This window comes from Medicago truncatula, chromosome 2 (genome assembly GCF_003473485.1).
Source record: "Medicago truncatula cultivar Jemalong A17 chromosome 2, MtrunA17r5.0-ANR, whole genome shotgun sequence".
NCBI lineage: Eukaryota > Viridiplantae > Streptophyta > Magnoliopsida > Fabales > Fabaceae > Medicago > Medicago truncatula.
This window is the reverse complement of record NC_053043.1, coordinates 405,104-424,521: the sequence shown is the minus strand read 5'-3', so window position 1 is coordinate 424,521 and position 19,418 is coordinate 405,104. Positions and strand designations below refer to the sequence as shown.

The 19,418-nt window shown below is 33.4% G+C and overlaps 4 protein-coding genes across 9 annotated transcripts; 1 reads left to right on the top strand and 3 right to left on the bottom strand.

Moving 5' to 3' along the window:
• Window positions 1-1,208: 1,208 nt before the first annotated feature.
• Window positions 1,209-3,558, bottom strand: LOC112419265 (uncharacterized). The gene is made up of 3 exons (XM_039830260.1): window positions 3,335-3,558; window positions 2,370-2,573; window positions 1,209-2,219 (listed from the first exon to the last, which is right to left on the bottom strand). Exons 1-3 carry the CDS (start codon window positions 3,392-3,394, stop codon window positions 1,209-1,211), a joined length of 1,275 nt encoding a protein of 424 aa, XP_039686194.1. The 5' UTR covers window positions 3,395-3,558.
• A 1,542-nt stretch (window positions 3,559-5,100) lies between these two features.
• On the bottom strand, window positions 5,101-6,680 carry LOC11430332 (F-box/LRR-repeat protein At4g14103). Its single transcript, XM_003592895.4, has 3 exons — window positions 5,922-6,680; window positions 5,496-5,621; window positions 5,101-5,397 (listed from the first exon to the last, which is right to left on the bottom strand). Exons 1-3 carry the CDS (start codon window positions 6,678-6,680, stop codon window positions 5,101-5,103), a joined length of 1,182 nt encoding a protein of 393 aa, XP_003592943.4.
• Window positions 6,681-11,636: 4,956 nt separating this feature from the next.
• On the top strand, window positions 11,637-14,723 carry LOC11433852 (G2/mitotic-specific cyclin-2). Its single transcript, XM_024776383.1, has 6 exons — window positions 11,637-11,730; window positions 12,876-12,975; window positions 13,165-13,243; window positions 13,491-13,588; window positions 13,681-13,859; window positions 14,614-14,723. Exons 1-6 carry the CDS (start codon window positions 11,637-11,639, stop codon window positions 14,721-14,723), a joined length of 660 nt encoding a protein of 219 aa, XP_024632151.1.
• On the bottom strand, window positions 13,531-17,931 carry LOC11421590 (uncharacterized). 6 transcript variants are annotated; one of them, XR_003008969.2, is made up of 6 exons: window positions 17,593-17,929; window positions 17,410-17,517; window positions 16,271-17,312; window positions 14,551-14,743; window positions 13,965-14,163; window positions 13,531-13,865 (listed from the first exon to the last, which is right to left on the bottom strand). XR_003008969.2 is itself a non-coding variant. In XM_013606928.3 (4 exons), the coding sequence occupies exons 1-4, from the start codon at window positions 17,857-17,859 to the stop codon at window positions 14,727-14,729; spliced, it is 1,428 nt and encodes a 475-aa protein (XP_013462382.1). In that variant the 5' UTR covers window positions 17,860-17,930; the 3' UTR covers window positions 14,251-14,726. The 6 variants fall into 6 exon arrangements, 2 of the variants coding, with proteins under 2 accessions (XP_013462382.1, XP_013462383.1); XR_003008968.2 differs by having other exon boundaries at window positions 13,531-14,163; XR_003008970.2 differs by lacking the exons at window positions 13,531-13,865; window positions 13,965-14,163 and adding an exon at window positions 15,192-15,262 and having other exon boundaries at window positions 14,251-14,743; window positions 17,593-17,931.
• Window positions 17,932-19,418: the final 1,487 nt, after the last annotated feature.

Here is a 19,418-nt window from a genome sequence, read left to right as displayed (position 1 = left end):
TGCTTGTTAGTGAAGTTGGTTTTAGTATAAGCTAGAATGATATCTTGCATGATGAAGCAGAGGGCACTCTGGAGGCATTATTTTAACAACATGGATAGTTTACTTTATACGAGTATAGCAATTTCACAAGGTAGCTAGATCAACTGGTGCAGTTGAAGCAGGTAGAAGCTGTTCATTCTCAAAGTTCAATCTTTTATTTTAATCAAGAAAGGTTCTATGGATGGTTTGGTTCTGGTTGCTGTCAACAGAACCAGGTAATTGAAAATTTGGTGTGGTTTGAACTTGTTGAGCAGAGTAAAGGAGTGTTGCTAAAGGAATCAAATATCCTAACTTGGTTTCTTTCAATTGGATTGGATAAGCATGATACATAAGGTTATTTTATTTTTATCTTTGACTGTGCTTGAAGGGTTTCTGTCATCTACCATATACATGCAATGCAAAAGGTGTGTTACTTTTCTTGTAAACATTTCCTAAAGCACAATCAATGGAGGATTGCAAATGTGTAATCCAAGATTATGCTCTTCTCTCACAAGGATCACTGTCTAAAACGTTATGGTTATGAACCAAAAAGATATAGATAACACCCTCTAACTAATAAATCATGATTTATTTTGAGTTAAGATTATTTCCACATCTTATTCAGAATTAAGCAATATGTTCTATTCAATAAACAGCAGAAGTTTTATTAGTATCTGTTCTCTAGCTGCAAGAGAATAATCAATTTCCATTACATGTTCTGATAGATTGTCAAACCAGATGATGATTAGACTTTATCAGCCCAACAAAGCTTTACAAAACAACTACTCAAGAACCTCAATGCTCACTAGATTGTTTTTTTACTTTATTCTGCATAGATTTAATTTTCCCACATACCTTCGAGGAAGAGTGGGACTCCTATAACACAATGGTTAATTTGTTTAAATAAATATACCAATCATCTCATGCAAACATTTTTAATGATCAATCATGCCCATCATTTAAGCAAATGTATAAGGCACATTCATATGAAGATTCAAATCACCATGCATAAATACTTTGTTATAATCTTACACATTTACGACCAAATTTCCACAAGTAAGTGTTCAAGTCATGCATGAGTCGGGAAACAACATAGTCTTAAAATCATAACAGTTCTAAGTGCACTGAGAAAGAGAAATCATAAACCAGTAGTATGAAACAAGAAGAAAAGGAGATGAAATTGCAACATACTAAAGCAAATCATCAATAAGTGAGCAGTCAAGAAATCGTCTGACTTTAGATTTGGCATCTTTGACTATTTGAGATATCTTGGTAGACTCATTGTGCGCTCTAACCAATCTTTCTTTGCAATCAGCTTCCTTATCAGTTGCTTCTTTCAATTCATGAAATATTTCTTTAACCTTCTCTGTCAGTTCCTCCTTCCTTGCTTCCCATTTGTTCAAATCTCTTTCAGCAGCTTCAGTCACCATCCTAACGCTGTCTGTTTCCTGTATCAGCTTGCAAGTCTGCTTAAGAATTCGCCTTGCCTCAAGTATCTCAGTTAGCCTGCTGTGAAGCCATTCAACATCCACGTTCTGGTTTTTTATATAACTCACGACGTCAATCTTCTTTTCCAGGTTTTTGCTTGAGATGTTAGCAATACTAGCATTCTTTTTGTCCAACTCTGCTATGATTTCACAAATTGCCTCCAAGAACAATGAACGGAACTTCACAAACTTTGTCGTGCAGTTCTTCACAATATCTCCATGCTTGCCGATGATTTTTCTTAATACCGGCATATGTTCCGACTTTATTTGATATTCTTTAATATTGTCCTTAGGCCGGCTTTGTATTTCGGAATCAAGCTCATCATCATCTTCCTCTTCCGCCATTGCAGTTAGTTTGAGGCTAAAGGACGGGGATGAACATCCAGCCCTTGAAATACACTTCCTAGTATTCTTATTACTTATTTCATCAAACTTTTTCGAGGCTTGAATTTCCCCTGCCAATGCCTCCTGCTCAAGAGGGTCACTTTCTGTTTCAAAATTATTTTGTTCAGCCATTTGATTTGAACCATTGGACAATGACATTTCAGCCTCACCTAGTTCCTCCACCTTCACTGGTATAGCTACCATTGAATTTTCCACATTTTCAGCATCATGTCCCAAATCTGGTTCCAGTGTGAGAGGATGAGAAACTGCTACTAGGTATCTTGAACAGGATTGTACTTGATCAAAACCTGCTCCTTGAACTTGATATGCCTGCACCAAATCTCATATTAAAAATTCCATATATGCATATAGTTACTCTCTCTACAATGATATAAAACTATAACTCATAGATTTTGATGAATTTTGGCAGAACATTATATTGCACTAAAAAACTAAGATAAAATGGATGTTATTCCATACAGAATTGATAGTGTTGGATCGATCATCAGGTTGTTGGTTGCCATCAGAAGCAGAAGACTGTTCTCTTGAGGATATTGGCAGGGATGTTTTTCCAGTTTCACTAAGCCTTTTGGAGGATCTCAAGGACTGGCGGCGATCGATAATCATCTTGGAATTCAGAATTGAATCCCTTTTGACATAGACAGGGCACTTCCAAGACGTGGACTGAATATATAGACAAGGCAACAAGTTGAAAGTTAGGATTAAACAGACAACAACACAAACATATATATATTTTTTTTTTAGAGAAACCTAAGAAACATGTCATTGTACATCCTGTTTGTATACTACTGACATTCACAATAGTGAAATGGATATTGAGTACTAAGCATATACATTGATGAAGATCAAGATGTTTTGCTTTGAGATAGACAACCAAAAGTGTTGTATTGAAAGTTAACATATAGTTTGTTCATGTTGTACAATATTTAAGAAATTTTCGTTTCACACTTTCTTCCTGCACATAAAGATGTTAATTTTCAACCGGTTAACCAAAAAAAGTTGTTATTTTTTTTTTTTTATAAACTTTAAAATCATGTTATTTCATCAAGTTCATGTTTTTTTCCCAATATAAACGTCTCCTTTAAAATCAAGAGAAAATAAAAGATGCACCGACAGTGTAAGACATCCAACCAGTATCTTGTATTTTGCCAAATCACAGAGTTATTTTGGAATGAGTTATATGACATAGCAGATTAGGGGTTTCTGGTTTGACCATAATATAAAATTATTTTACCTTGTTAGAGTATAACCATTAAACTGTAAAATCATTATAATCACACAAATGATACAATGCTGCAAGGACAATCTCATTTCATATCATGCATATATGCATACAAGTATAAGAAACAAAAATTAACATGCATGTATACATTATTACATAAGCATGCATTTGGAAACAAGAAATGAGTGGATGAAATATTTACATGTTCTTCATCCAAGTTCTTCCTTTTCTGATTCCTTGGTCTTCCCACTTTTGGTGGCATAATTAATGGCTGTTTCGTTGAGTAGAGAGAAAATGAAGAGAGGTTTGAATGTGTGTATTAATTGTTGAGTGGAGAGAAATAATGAATAGAGGTTTTCAATGTTTACTTTATAGTAATGAAATGAAATGTGAAATATTGTGAGTTAGTTTAAGACTGAAATGAAAACTCTCACTCACACACACTAATATAGACCATGTTCTGCATGTTGGGACAAAAGTACGTAGTTGTTGAACTTGAAGGAATGAGACAAAACAGTTGGGTGTAGGTGTCTTAATTAATAGTACTATGAACATGAAGAAGTTCAAGTGTACATGTGTCTGAGACCGTTGAATGGAATGGAGCACATGTCAATTCTGCAAACATACCCTAAACTGGAAGGAAGATTCACCCCACACCTTTATCTTTGATTTTATTTATTTTTTCAATTTCTAGTATAGTATGTGATGCTGAGAATGGTAAGATAAAAACACACTTTTTGATTGCTTTGGAAGTGAAGCTTTTGGGTTGAGTAATTTTTATTGTTTTTCTGTGAAATACATTGATTTTGGATAAAAGTTATGTAAAATGATTTATGTTTGGATGTGTTTATATAAAAGTTGATTTAACAATATATTTAAGACTATAATCATAGTCAAATACTATAAATTCTGACTTTTAAGTAAAGCCGATTTTATTTTTTGGTTGTACCGGATGTGTTTTTTAGTGGGGTTTGATTTCCTCCTTCTTTTGATTTGTTGTAACGCTGATGTTTAGTTTTATGGTTTTCTTATTTGGTCACCTATAGTTTTAGTGGGGTTTGATTTCCTCCTTCTTTTGACTTCAAATATATATTTTTTAACATCAAAATTTATTAGAAAATTACACAGAGTACTTAACCTATAAGGGGTACTTGCATGGTAAGGAAACAACAATCCTACTTAAGAAATTAAATAAAGAAGAGGGTTTGAAAACCATTCAAAGTACCAGCACGAACCTCCTAATTTTTTAGCAATAGAGATGACTTTGATGGCCTCTACAATCTCATCTTAGAAGAAAAAATAACCCCATTTTGAGATTCCTAAATTTTCCATATGCTCAATCATCATCAGGGTTGGATCAATCAATGCTTCGTTTAGTTCGGTTGACTTCTATTGAAGAACACTATACACATTTCATGAAAATTCTTTCTAACAATAGATTCATACACATTTCAATAGATATTCTAAGCATACTGTCATTTCAAATTACTCAAAAACATAACTTCAAACTGAAACCCAATAATCACAAATTCCAAATTTCTGTTCCAACAACAGTAAACTCACAGAAACGATATGAATCAATTGTTACCTCAATGACAACAACACACAACATGCTCATATTTGTGCTAAATTAAAAAAAGTTCTCAAATAAGACATGCATTCAAAACTCATATTGGTGCTAATATTAATAACTTCCTGGTTGTGATAAAAACATAATGGTTTAGTCACATGCATTCAGAACAAATTAAAGAAATATAAAGAAAGAACTACCCAATCAAGCAAAATATAAAAAAAATAAAATTTCAAACACTATCGTTCAAAACAAATTAAAATCAACATAGCATAAGGTGAAAGTTTACAATGACCTTTATAACAACACGTAGTGCATCAAACGACCAAATCCAACAATTTCTTGGTAGAAGATATTGAAGCAAAAGACAGAATAAAGAAACTACCACTACTTTCATATCAATAAATTGAAAGTTGACATGTTGTAGAAGCCCTTGGACATGAGGATAATAGTCTTTCTACTTTAGACTGTTTCTTGTTGCACAAGATAGTCATAGTTCGTAAAACTCTTGCATTCTTTAGAATAAATTTTGCTAACATAATGTGACAATGTTGTAGGCCTGCAAATGCGAAGTCCCGAATAGTGCAAGTTGTAAGGTTTAACGAAAAGCAAGGTGGAACAAATTCGGAATCCACCCAATTTTCTTGATCATCTTCTTCAATGAACTCATCCTCCCAATTACAGCCTTGTAACTTCTGTTAATATAATAATACAGATAAAATAAAACAATACATAATAAAGGTATGTCAAGAAAAGATAAATCAAATATGATTCTTAAATTTAACAAACAAACCCGATAAAGTTCAAGATTTTGAAGCTTAGGGCAATGGTGGAGCACTTGTACAACTATATCCCCGTCGTAGTTGATCACCAAATGGATCAAATTATGGAATGTAGGGAAGTCATTAGGCTGATCATACTAAATTATATAAAAGACAAAGTATGAGAAATAAAGCAAAATCGCCAAAAATAAAATTTTCATTCCATTGGCAGGCACCATAATATTTGATAATAATAATAAGGGTCATGTTAACTTGTGCCCTAAGGGCACATGTTAAGGAACCTAAAATAAGCAACTTTGCATTCAAAACATCGTAATTTAACTTTTGAGAAGTTGACTGCACGACTTTTGATAAGTTTATTTCTATAACGAGTTCCTTAACATATGCCCTTTGAAGGCACAAGTTAACATTTGCCTAACAATAATAACGAAACAAACCTCCAATAGTTGTATACGTAGAAACTCCAAATTTGAAAGCGATTTCATCGGAAAAATGCAATGACAATCGATAATATCTGCTCTGTTCAAATTTTTTAATCTTGAGCTGCTTAAATACAGTAAAGAAGCGAAATCGAAATGGCCCCGGTTTATATTAGACAGTTGAAGATCTTGAAGAACTGGACATCCATCTAGAAGCATAAAAAAATCAGATTGTTGATGGAAGTAGAAGTCTTTCAAATGTAGGGTTTTGAGTGAGGGAAAAGTAAAAGGAAAAGGAAAATCCACACCCATAAAGAACCAACATAGCTTGAGAACAACAAGGGTTGTACTAGTAAATATAGCAGTAGGCAACGTAGGGGGTATTGTTTCTTCCCAATTAACGGGAGCATGAAGATAGAGATTGAGATATTGAACTTTGCGTTCAACCAAAATGTCTACCCATCCGTTGATATAGTAAGTTCCACAAGGGAGAAGTCCAGAGAAAAAGTGATCAATGTCGAGGATGAAACTGTTGATGGCATGAGAACCAAAGCAATCTTGCGAGTGAAAAACGGTGTTGACAAAGTTGCTGAAGCGGGAACTGTCTTCGCCATTTTTAAGTTTCGTGTCACTGAAGTCAAGATTGGGAACAAAACACCATAGATGAGTCCATCTCTTTGAAAGAATGGATGTGACAAAGGCTTGTTTGGTGGGAACAAAAGAGAGAATGTGAATCAGAATCTCGTCTGGTAAACTTCCAATCCTATCTACCGCCATCGACATGTTGTGCTCAGACATACTGTTACGTCGGTTCTTCACAGCGGCAGTGAACTGAAAGCATTCGCTTTTATAAGAAATAAAATAGGAACAACAAACTAGGGTTTGCCGTTTCTTAGTTTTGTCAAAATAGGGTTTTTGCCGTTTAAAAAAATAAATAAAAACAGCCGAATTGGGTTATAAAGTAAGTAATTGTTTCACTTATTAACCACCATTCATCTTTGGTGGAGTTCATTAACCAATTGAATACAATTACGTAATATTATTTATTTCTTTATTTTTCTTTTGTTAATATTTATTTGTTTATTTAAATGTAGTGTAGAAGTAATTTTGTTGGTAATCATATGATGGAAGTTTTTTTTGAAAGATGATGGAAGTTGAAATAATTTGTATATTGTTTATAATTGATATTTTTGTTTGTTACAACTTTTTTTTTTTTTAAATTACCGTCCTCATTCATCTTTTTAAGTGTTGTTTGACTACGAATTAATCATTTCTATTTAACCGTCGTTTTGATATTTTATGGATACAATTTATCAATTATACTCTTTCCCGATTCTCTTACCTTTTTCAATAAAACTAATTAATACTATATATTTAAAAAATTAAAGTTTGTTATTTTTTAAACAAAATATGTTTTTTGTTATCTTCAATTAAACAAAATTTTGTTACCTATAATTATAATAATGATTCCATGAATATTGATGTTGTCTTCAAACATATTTAAATCTAGTAAAGGGGATATATGTCATAGAGTGTGATCTAGTATTGGTTGAAACCATACTTGAAACTTTAATTTTGATTAATGGAGTTGGAGGAATTTTTTTTAAACTTTTGGTCAATGTAAAGTTGGAATAAATTTTATTTTCCTTTACAATTATTAAAAAAATATGCACAATATCTAGATTATTGACATTTGTTTGTTATTGGAGAAAGATAAATAGTGTGTAAAAAAATAGAATTTTGTTGGAGAAAAATAGAGTAACAATTGTTTGTTATGAGAGAAAGATAACTCATTAAATTATTGAAAAAGAAAAGTATGTGCGAAAAAATAAGGATTTATTGGTGATTAAAATGAGGGTATACTAGGAAAAGATTCAAAAGTCAAATTCCTTAATTTGATGTTACTATTCCAAAATGACACTTTAAAAAAAACGTAGTGAGTATTTTTAAAGTATTTCACATCTTTTTGTTATAATTATTTAAGATAATTTTTTTATATGAAAAACTTTCAAATGAGAAATTGGATTAAATAGCTTCTAAAAAAAATCATTTTAAATATTTTATCCTTTTGCTAATTTTCTTTTGGATAGTAAAATTTTAAAAGATGCTTAATCGACTCTTAAACATTTCATCCTTTCACGCTTCATGCTTTTCCGACTGTGGAGTCGACTAGGAGGGTCTCGTTTGCTCCATATAAACTGCTTCCAACCTTGCTCTTTGGTGATAGTGCTTATTGGAAGAGATGTGGAGAAGCTTTTTTCAAGGTATGCAATGGTTTTTTTTTTTTTTTTTTGTAAGTAGTTTAGCGGCGAAAATTCACTTTTTTCAAGCTGAATAAATGGGGTGTCGGGGTTCGAACTCCGACCCTTGCATATAACAATGCATATCCTTGCCAACCGAGTCAAGCTCACGTGGACATCAAACTCACGTGTTTTATATGACCTTATCAACCATTTTTGTGTGTATAGAAATCAATGCTTGTGGGAAGGCTACCTTATGAATTTGAGGATAGTTAGAGTGGTGGAAAAGGACAGCTTGGCAGCGGGCAAGAAAGAAAAACTTGAATCACGAGACCGATCAAGCTCACAAATGACAATGACAATTTGGTGTGGATAAAGCCAACACAAGGACAAGTTAAATGCAATGTTGATTGTGTTGTTTTTAATGCTGAACAAAAAATACGTTATATATATATAGTGCCTGCTTCAGAGGCTCTGGGTGAAATTATTCAAGTTCATACATTTTCGACACAATCATAGTATTGGGTGAATTTTTATCTCTTTAAATGAAAGAAATAAAGAGAATAATAATTGGAGAAGATCCTAACTCGAACTAGTTATTGGACATAAGTTCAAATAGTTCAGTTAAAGTTTTATAATAAATCTCTCTTTACACAATAGAGAGAGATTCATCTCGACCATTTTCAATTTAGTAATCAAACCGAGATACAACTCACATGTATCATAAGTTACTGATAACCTTGACAGAAAGTAGCAACTGCCAAGCGTTGAAGAGATTTTGTACCTAATACTTAAATAATATATTACAAAATACTCATTAGTATAAGATTTTAGAAAAAAGATACATAGACACACTTCCATGTACACCCTCCATGTGGCATGGGCATTATAGTAATTTCACACATTTTATTATTTTTTCCTTGATTCATCCTTCCCCTCTTTCACGTGTTTCTCTCTTTTCTTCCTACCACAACAACAGCCTTGCCACAACCACTCCCCTTCTTCCTACCACCACCGTTTAAATTTGAAACTCACGGCGACGGTGACACCGTGAATGGCGACGGTGATGAAGACACGGCAAGTTGCTGAGGGAGGCGACAGAAGAGGACCGGTGAGAGGAGGACGGAGGCAACGAAGTTGACAAAAATGAAGACGGCGACGGTGGAGATACCAGATCAGAAACGAAAGGACGGGAGATAGTTGTTTACATAGCCGTCGCCGGAAAAGAAGTGGGTTGGTGGCGGAGGGTAGGTGTGGCCGGTGGAGGAGTTCGAAAAAGGGAGAACGACAGAGGGAGAAAGGAGAAAGGAAAAAGGGGGAAGGAAGAGAGAGACTGAGGGGAACGTTTCAATTTTTTTTTCTTTATTTTTTGTTTTTTGTTTGTTTGAGCTGTCACTATTTTATTGGCAGGTGGGAGGTGTAGAGTGGTATATGCCACGTAGGGGTGTGTACGTATCAGTTCTCAAGATTTTATGCGAATGAGATAATGTTATTATTCCTTTGTCCTTTCTCTTCCTGCAAAAGATTGATGTAAAATTCCTTACATCTAACCCCAAAACCTTATCTATTCCAAAATTGGAAGAAAGTAAAGGGCACTCAACAAATTACTCAAGAGTAAAGACAACAATCAACAAGTAAAAGGGAGAGCTTAATGAACATAAACAGTGAAATCAACCATAAAAAGAAGTAGACAATCAATGTAATTTGTAAATTATTAAGCTGAGGAAGAACCATATATATCAAATACCTAAAGAATAATTTGGACTGGGAGAGACACTAGGGATATTTTTCACCGGGAGAGACTAATTGAGTAGAAATCTAAATTTATTTAAATTTTAATTTTTTTGGGTCAAAATAGAACGTTAGATTTTGATAATCATATTGTATAATTTAAAAATTTAAAACTAGCTAAGTGAAAACTGTTTCGAAGTAACCAATGTAGGATTGAGTTCAGAGGCTACGAATAATGGTAAAGCAGATTAAAAAAAAAAAAAAAAAATTTCAGAGCCCCAAGAAATGTTTACGATGAATGCAAGAAAAAAATATCACCAACCATTGTTTCCTTCTCATTTTATGTGTTTAAACATGGTGACTGATGGTTGATATAAATCATATTCACTCTAAAGATCTTGCTTGGCTCAATGGAAGGGAAGGGAAGAGAGCGGAGAGATTTTGAAATGTTTTGTATTTGATTCGAGAGACAAGTATGCATACTCTCTCCAAATCCACCATTTTGGAGGGGAGCTAAGATTAGCTTAGGAGAAGTTTGACTCTTCTTCCTTCCCCTCATCTCTCCAAAACAAAATGAATTAAACTTATAATAATCTTTGCCCTCAATTCCATTCCAACCAAACAGACCTAATTAAAATGATTGTTCAAAACATGCACTTATGTCTACATTCTTGAACATGTTTGTTATTTGTCTTAAGGATCCTTCATCCACATTTCAAAAATGACCAAAAAACCAAAAGCTTGTCTGCATATGCCTACTACACCACCCTTTACAATTAAGAAGAAATTTCCTATTCACGGGTTCTACATAACTAAGAAAAACTGGGTATTATGCAATGCAACTAGATATTCTAAGCATATCGGGCCAGACGAAAGAACCACTACATTCATACACAATTTAAATTACTCAAAAACATAAACTTCAAACTGAAATCCCCATCATCACAAATTCCAAATTTTTATACCAACGACAGTAAATTCACAGGAATGATATGAAGCAATTGTTAGCTCAGTGACAATAGCACAACATGCTCATATTGGTGCTAATTGAAAAAGAATGAAAAGTTATCAAATAGGACATGTATTAAAAACTCATATCCGTGCAAATATTACAAACATTCTATTTGTGATAAAAACAAAATGGTGGCATGCATTCAAAACAAATTTTTAAAAAATAAACAAAGCACTATCCATTCAAGCAAAACAAAATAAAAATACAAATGATAATCACATTGCTCTTTTTCATTCCATTCTATGGGCATGCATCATAATCAAACACGAACCTTCCATAGTTGTATGCGCATCCCCTCCACATTTGAAAGTGCTTTCATCGGAAAATAGCAATAATAGAGGGTAATATATCTGCTCTATTCAACATTTTTAAGCTTGAGCTTTCAAATTGTTGAAAATCAAAAGGAACAGATTCGCCGAAGTATAAATGAGATGCTTGAAGATCTCTAAGAGCTGGACATCCAGCTAGAAGTGTTTTAAGTGAGGGCAATGTAAAAGGAAAATTTGTGTCCACAGATAAGTGACAAAGCTTGAGATTAACAAGGGTTGTACAACGCAGAATGTTGGTAGGAAAGTGAGCTCGTCTAGGCTCCCAAGTATTGATAGCATGAATAGAGAGATACATTAACAGCATATATAGTTGAACCATTTGTTGAGGAATTTGAAATGAATTGTATTCAATGTCGAGGAAGAAACTGTTGATGGAATGAAAACCAACGAGTTCTCGCTCAAGAAAAATGGAGGAAAAAATATGGTTGAAACGCTGAAGTCTATAACGGGAACGAAAGGCCATAGGGGACGAATGTTCCATCTCTTGGAGAGAATGTGGCAAATGATCTCATCTGGTAAACTGCTCAACCTGTCTTTGGGCTGCTCAGACATCATCGTTCGTTCCCATGTTTTGTGCTGAACAAACATCAAACATGTTTGATACTTATAATCCTGAAACCCTAATAACAATCGAATATGGTTAAAAAGCTGGCTTGTGTTAGGCCCATTTTAGATCAAAAATAAATTGAGAATTTCTTTTCCACCCTATTTTAATTAAAAACATCTACAGATTACTTTGGATCCAAAAAAATTTTATTATCATTATTATTATACTATATTTTGTACTTTATGTTAAAAAAATGTACTTTGTGTTGAGTTATACATAATTCAATTTTGGATTAAAAAATAGTAATAATTAAATTAAAATGACAATACTGGATGAAAAATATGCTTCTAAAACACTTCAAGTTTAATTTTCACCATGACTGTGGTTTTAATTTGTAAAAACTTACATATATATGGGAATCACACTAGTTATTCTAAAAGAATTTAAATACGATGTCATATAAATTAGATTCTCATGAAGGTCATGTTAGATATCAAAATATAATTAATTCCTAGTTAATATATTATAGCTTGCTAGTATTTGGTTAATATATAGTTTGCTTACAGCTAATTGTAACCAGGCACATGTATAACAAAATTAGTAGCTATTATATATCACAGGCACAAATTTTGGAGTAACTGAATGTGCCAATACTTGTATATAACATCGACCATTGAGGAATATTAGTAGCTATTATTCCAGAATAGCGGTGATTGCTCGTGCTAGCAATGATGTTGAATCGAAAAAGAGAGATTAGGAGGTTGCTTGAACATACACAGCAAGACTTATTTGGGTTTTGTGGTTTTTAAAAGATTTAATTTTCTTATTTGAGGGCTCCTCTATAGGTATTTTATTTTCTTTTAGTTTAAAGTCATATACAATCAAGTGAAAATTGAAGAACAATTGGTCGTGTTTGGATTAAACGAGCTTATTAAATTATTTGCAAATTTATTGAAATAGAATCCTTTAGAGCAGAAGATGAATTTATCTTTCAGACTCAACTAAACCAAACATCAAATATTTCTTTCTCTTTGATTTTCAACCAATGATTTCTTAAAATTCTGATTTTATTTATCTTCCATGTTACTATGTATGCTTTCATGTTTCTTGCAGGGAGAGATAAGAGAAAGCAGAAGGCAGAAAGAGGCGGCCATCAAGTTATTGGAGATAGCGGTAATCTTGAGGGGAACCAGATTTCACGACCCATCACAAGGTTCTGTAATTTTCTTTTCGCAATCAAGTTTCTTGTAGTACTTTTCTTGCAGGGAAAGAAACAATTAACCAAGCTTATTTGTTGCTTGCAAAAACTTTCATGCAAAACTATTGGCAAAAGCACCAGCTGCAGTTCTTTGCTGTCTTTATTTATCAATGCACTCAAACTTAATATTTATGTATGAATCAGGTTTGAAATGAATGGTCCTCTTCGTTTGCAGAACCTGGTACCAGAATTAGAAGTGCCAGCTAATTATGACGAAGGCGTTGTACATTACTTACAAAGTTAACTATTTTGTTTTACTGTCTACATTACTTGCAAATTAACTAAAACTCTAACGGTTGGAAGAGTGATTTGATTAGTGTCACTTGATAAAAACAAGAAAAAATGAAAATGAGTATTTTAAGACGCGCATATTCGTCTTCTCTTGATTTTGTCAAAACTGATATCAATCAAGTCATCGTCTCAACTCTCAACCAAGGTTAGGAGAACCATGTATTTTTATTTCCTTACAGATTTCTCGCCAACTCTTATTTGAGCCCAAGGATCAGACTGTTAACATGGGTGCAGATGATACTATTAATAATATGGCAAAAGCTGAATATCTTGATAAGTTACACCAATTATACAAGCTGACTACAAAACGCTCTATCCCCCACCCTGATTTTTCTTGGTGAATTTCTAAACTGTAATGCATTTTCGTAGCCTGTTCGCCGGATCTTTGACATTTGAGCCAGAGAATCATGATGTTGACATGGAAACAGAAGATGCTATTAATAATTTGAATGTGGACTGGTTGGTTAAAGTACATTATCGTCTTGAATTGCAGACAGAGGCACTCTTTCTTACTATTAACATAATTGATAGATACCTCTCCTTGACTAGTATACCTAAAAGAGATCTGATGTTAGTGGCAATATGTTCAATGTCCTTAGCAGACAAATATAAAGAAATATCATATCGTAAGGTAGTTTGAACTGTGACCCTACATGTTAAATTGCCTAATTCTGCTCTTACCACCCAGATAATAGATAACTTTCTTCGCTACCTTAACACAAGTACAAATAAGCTCCAACATACAAACAACCTTGTCCTTCAAACCTCGTATTAGCGCAAATTTCACAAATAGCTTCGACACTCCATCAGTTCGAACTCATCTCATTTCGATACAGTTTTAACATCGAAGTTCTGTTCATTTGTGAAAATCAAGAAAATCAATACAAAACAGGTAGCCATACTAAAATCAGAGAATCTAGGTGACTTATATGAAGAAAATCAAGATACATGTTTGATTTGTGATATTAAATTCAATCAATGCAAAACAGGTAGCCATACTAAAAACATCACGATTTTAATATTATAATACAGACACAGACAATAAACAGTAACTTGACTGTAATAATAATGGAAGCCTTCTTCTAAACAGTAATATGACTGTAATAATAATGGAAGCCTTCTTCTACTGTGTGGAAGCATTATAATACTGAATTTACTATACATCACATTTCATTCCCAATAGTGTTCAAGAAAAACTCTAAGAATGTCATATATTTATCTTCAAAATAGTGTTCGTACCAAAATATCATAACAGCTGAACTGCTATGGCAGATACTTTTTCTCGCAATTTTTGTGTACCAGCAACACGAACAGTTATGACACCAGCAGCTGGACCTGTGATTCATACCTTTACAATTGGCTCCCCAGTGACTACCAATTCAAGAGATCCATCAGCCGCCCCAACCAGGTAAGGCCTAATTTTCTATAGAACCTGAAACAGTTATTGCATATTAAACTCTGCAAACGTTTCAGATTAATATAACATAACATATACTCTTTAACACAAGTGAAAAGGTACTGCAATTCACAATGACAATAGTAATTAAACCAGCTGATAATGATGTTAATTGATGTAACAATGATTTGATAACACAGAATAGAAAGACTCCATTCTTGTCCCATTTATTGTGTCAAAATTAAGCTTATTTAATCAGGTTCTGCAATTCCAATGGCAACGGCAATAGTAATTAAACCAGCTGATAACAATGTTAATTGATATAATAATGATTTGATAAGACATAACAGAAAGACTCCATCCTTGTCCCATTTCTTGTGTCAATATCAAAGCTCATTTGATCTTTTAGACCGGATTCAATAACCATATCCTATACGTAAAAAAATGCAGAACATTCAAAGTTTAGCCACATAATGGGACAAACCATCTCTCTTTTACTGTATCGTAGGGCTTGAAATTGAGGTTTAAGCTTCATGGTGACAGCTAGTACTCAACCTGAAATCCCATACCACCAAGTAAACTGTGTGCTGAATTTAGAAACAGAAACAAGTTAAAAGGCTAGAGATTTGCTTTCTGTCCTATAATACTGGCTATTTCTTGCATGGAAAAACAGAATACTTTTAAAAAAACTATGTGTCACTTTATCCCAAATGGTCAGAGATTCAATAACGGCTTGTCCCGATAGCATTGTAAAACTGTATAGTAATTAGAATGGTTAGAAATTTCACAAATGATATGTCTTCTATGGCTGTCATAAAATTATGTCCTAGTAATCAGCACACCTAGAAATTTTTATCATTCATCAAGAAACATCAATCATGGTTGTGTTTGGTAATAGTATTTAAAAATTGTTTTTGGGTTTTAAAAAGAAACTTGTTTCAAGAGGATTTTTGTATATGACTGATATTTGATATGTATTTTTTAGAACAGAAAAACCAGAACAATTCCAAGTTGTTTTTGTTCTCTTTTTTCAATTTTTCTAGGGGGAAAAATTGCACTCACCCCCACCAAGGTATACCTAAATTGACACATTCACCACCTCTATTTTGTAAAGGACATTTACCTCTCCTCAATTGCACGCCTCTTATGAAAAAATAAAGAGAGCGCATGTGTCATTTAAACAGAACTGATGAGAGGTATGTGCGATTTCATCAAAAATATGATGGTGAGTTCAATTTCTGCTTTTCTTTTATAAAGAAGTCATGAGACAGAAATTTAATCTCAGAAATAGCATAACATGTACTTCTGTAATTTTGGTTTCTAAATCTGATTTTATGCTCCCAGAATGATTGCAAGATCTCCATGTTGCTTCCTCTGAACCTAGCTGGCAGGCTTAAGCGATATACAAGTAAAGACTGGTTGAACCAATTTGACTTGTTAAGTCTTATTGTATTAAGTTCTAACAAGAAATTGCAATATGATTGACTTCATTCTAATCTATACCATTTCAAAACATATATCCATGATCTATATTCATAAAAAGTTAGAATAAAATATTAATACCCTTACTATTGAAGATAGCTAATTCTTTCCTTGCCGAAGAAGATATTTTCTTGGCTTCAAGATATTCTGAAATAGCGTGAGAATATTTACAAAATGGGCAGAGAAAGTTTCCCTTTGCTTCCAACTGAGCAGAATCACCCAGGCAGTTTTTATGCAGCATCAATGGGCAAGTAGTACAAACCAGTAATTGGCCAGCTTCATTGCATTTACTGCAGAGGTTTTGTCCTCTTGATTCAGTCATTGCTGGCAAATCTTGACCGGAAGCATGCTGGGAACTCAGGAATTCAGCCTTTATCGCTGTAAGATCAATCTTTTCATTGTAATACACATCACTGTCACTTGATAACTCTGCTCCACAATCATTGACAGTATCAACTACAGCTTTATCACTAGCAGCTGGCTTTTGCGAGCCCTTTAAAGATGCAACATTTGGTTCCTTTTGTTTGGGTTGAGATTCATCAGTCATATGCTGAACTTTATCTGCATTACCATCATCGTTTGTTGGAATGGGCTCAACATGTACAGTATCATTAGCTTCATCTATTAATTTGTTACGGCAAGGCTCAACTCCAGATGTATGCCGAGGATAAATGTTAGTCAGCATGCCAATACAACTTTCAGGAACCAATAGTGGAACACTAGTAGCTTCACTAACCAGTAATTGACTGCCCTTGTTAAACTTCTTATCATGACTATCCTTTTTGCGCCTTTTCATCACGAGATTAAGATTTTCACATTGATACACAGATGTATCGTCTTGAGATTTATCACTGCTAACTGTCTTCTGAGAAAGATTTGAACCTTTAAGATGCAAATCAGGTTCATGTTCATTAGCTGAGTAAACCCTATTCCTCTTAGAAGATAAGCAATTATTATCCTCTGGTATTAAAGACACTGAATTCTCTTTTTCTCCACTGTCTTGTGCGTAAGTGGAGTACCCATAGCATTTGCCAGTATGAGCCCGATTCGTTTGGAATAAGCCACTCCTTTCTTTTAAGTGATCATTAAGTGGTAGAGTACCGTCCAGTATTGATTCTTTCAGCTATTCAGCAAAATGAGAAAACAGGTGAATGTTCAATTATTTATTTATTTTCATATTTCTCAAAAAGGAAAAAAATAGAAAAGGACAGTCTAATCACCTTCTCTAACTGACATTTGACATTGTCGGCTCGTTTGTGCGCGATAAATCTGTTAACATCCCATTTGAAAAGCTCCGGTCCAGAAGTTCTTAGATTTGATAACGATACCTAATGGACAAGAAAATATTATTTTAATATTGAAAACATAAAAAGAAGATGATTGAAAATGTTATAGTTACTTACCTGATGCAATATTTGAAGAAGAACGTCTTGGGATGAAAGCGAAGAATCAAGTTCCTCCAATGTTGTTGTTGAAGAAGAAGAAGAAGGGTAAAGTTCCTCCAAACACTTCAAAGCAATCAAATCTTTGGTAGTTTCAGAAAAATCATGATGCGTTAAAAGGGAAGCATCAATCAAAGCTTGTAAAGTGGGTAAGGTGATTTCTTTGAAACCAGCTAGGGCTTCAATCACCCAATGCCATGGAAGAACAAGTGATGATTCAGATTCCATCAGTCAGGGTTTCGAATTGCGTTCTTTATTTCAGAACTCTTCTTCTTAAACTCATTCACAGGGTAATTTAGTCATTTTACTTCCCCCGCCCATTCTGATGCCAATTCTCTAATTTTACCATATAAATTTGTCCTTTTCTTTATTTAATTCATTACTAAAAAATGTTATTAAAAAAAAAAACCATAACGAAAATGTTAATGAACGCCCTATGGCCATTTTTTTTAAAGATTTTGATACATGTGTTAAGCACAAGAAATTAGGGTAGTGATCAATAATAATAAAAATGTTATTTAAATTAAATTGAAACTTAATTTATACCAAAAAAATACATCTCCCACAAAATTAGATTATATTTAAGTTATAGATCAGCATAAATTAAAGTAAATTTAGTATAAAGGGAACTTTGAGTCTTGAGGTCTCGCATAACCTTGGTGAGTCCCTTCATTAATGTTTACCTTGCTGTCACTATTTTCACCACTGCCTCTGATTAAAGTGTCTTGGATACTATTAACCATTCAAAAAGGTTGCATGGAATACAAATACAATATACTGGTTTACATGGTTGTCATTGTTTCCCGTCCTTCACATATTAAATCTTGTTGGAAATTCAACATATGTCAAGTATTAACCCTCTTCGTATTGATGATTTGCATGAAACCAAGTAAAAAACCTAATGAACGTTTCTTCATTATTTCATAAAACTGACTTAATGTCACGATTATCTCCAAATAAAACAAATTGTTCATTATGCAAATCATATGTCAACTTAAGAACAGTAGGCCGTTTATGATGCACATCAACGAAAAAGGATGGCGAATGTTCATTTAAAATAGGGTTAACAGTGTTTTTCATCCCTGTAATATATGTCATTTCCGGTCTTTGCCCCTATAAAATTTTCGGTTTGATTTGCACCCTCGTAAAATTTTTATTTTACAGAAAACACCCCTAATAGGCCATTTTCAGAATTTTTTTTCAAGAAATTTTGGTTTTTGAATGGCCTATTAAGGGGTGTTTTACGAGGGTGCCGAAAATTTTATAGGGGCAAAGACCGGAAATGACATATATTACAGGGGTGAAAAACATTATCAACCCTTTAAAATATAGAAGAGCCATGCATGCTATTTAAGCATACCATAGTGGAGGTGAGTTCAATTTCTGTTTTCTTTTATAAAAGAAGTCATGAGACAAAAATTTAATCTCAGAAATGGCATAACATGTACTTCTGTAATTTTGGTTTCTAAATCTGATTTTATGCTCCTAGTATGATTGCAAGATCTCCAGGTTGCTTCCTATGAACCTAGCTGGCAGGAAGCGATATACAAGTAAAGACTGACTGAACTAATTTGACTTGTGAAGTCTTATTTTATTAAGTCGTAACGAGAAATAAATTGCAATATGATTGATTTCATTCTTATCTATACCATTGCAAAACATATATCGATGATTTGTCATCTTATTCAAGATATTCATAAAATGTTAAAATAAAATGTTAATACCCTTACCAACGAAGATAGCTAATTCTTTCCTCGCCGGAGAAGATATTTTCTTGGCTTCAAGAC

Excerpts from the sequence above, each read along its gene's own strand:
- LOC112419265 (XM_039830260.1), bottom strand. The coding sequence starts at position 3,394 with ATGCCACCAAAAGTGGGAAGACCAAGGAATCAGAAAAGGAAGAACTTG. Across the intron at positions 2,574-3,334 it reads AGAACTTGGATGAAGAACAT|TCCACGTCTTGGAAGTGCCC; the intron begins GTAAATATTTCA and ends CTATATATTCAG. Across the intron at positions 2,220-2,369 it reads GATCCAACACTATCAATTCT|GCATATCAAGTTCAAGGAGC; the intron begins GTATGGAATAAC and ends GATTTGGTGCAG.
- LOC11430332 (XM_003592895.4), bottom strand. The coding sequence starts at position 6,680 with ATGGCGGTAGATAGGATTGGAAGTTTACCAGACGAGATTCTGATTCAC. Across the intron at positions 5,622-5,921 it reads TACGTATACAACTATTGGAG|TATGATCAGCCTAATGACTT; the intron begins GTTTGTTTCGTT and ends TATATAATTTAG. Across the intron at positions 5,398-5,495 it reads AAAATCTTGAACTTTATCGG|AAGTTACAAGGCTGTAATTG; the intron begins GTTTGTTTGTTA and ends TTATATTAACAG.
- LOC11433852 (XM_024776383.1), top strand. The coding sequence starts at position 11,637 with ATGGTTGAAACGCTGAAGTCTATAACGGGAACGAAAGGCCATAGGGGA. Across the intron at positions 13,244-13,490 it reads CTAATTATGACGAAGGCGTT|ATTTCTCGCCAACTCTTATT; the intron begins GTACATTACTTA and ends ATTTCCTTACAG. Across the intron at positions 13,589-13,680 it reads AAAGCTGAATATCTTGATAA|CCTGTTCGCCGGATCTTTGA; the intron begins GTTACACCAATT and ends GCATTTTCGTAG.
- LOC11421590 (XM_013606929.3), bottom strand. The coding sequence starts at position 17,859 with ATGGAATCTGAATCATCACTTGTTCTTCCATGGCATTGGGTGATTGAA. Across the intron at positions 17,518-17,592 it reads TTCTTCAAATATTGCATCAG|GTATCGTTATCAAATCTAAG; the intron begins GTAAGTAACTAT and ends CTTGTCCATTAG. Across the intron at positions 17,313-17,409 it reads TCAAATGTCAGTTAGAGAAG|CTGAAAGAATCAATACTGGA; the intron begins GTGATTAGACTG and ends TTTGCTGAATAG.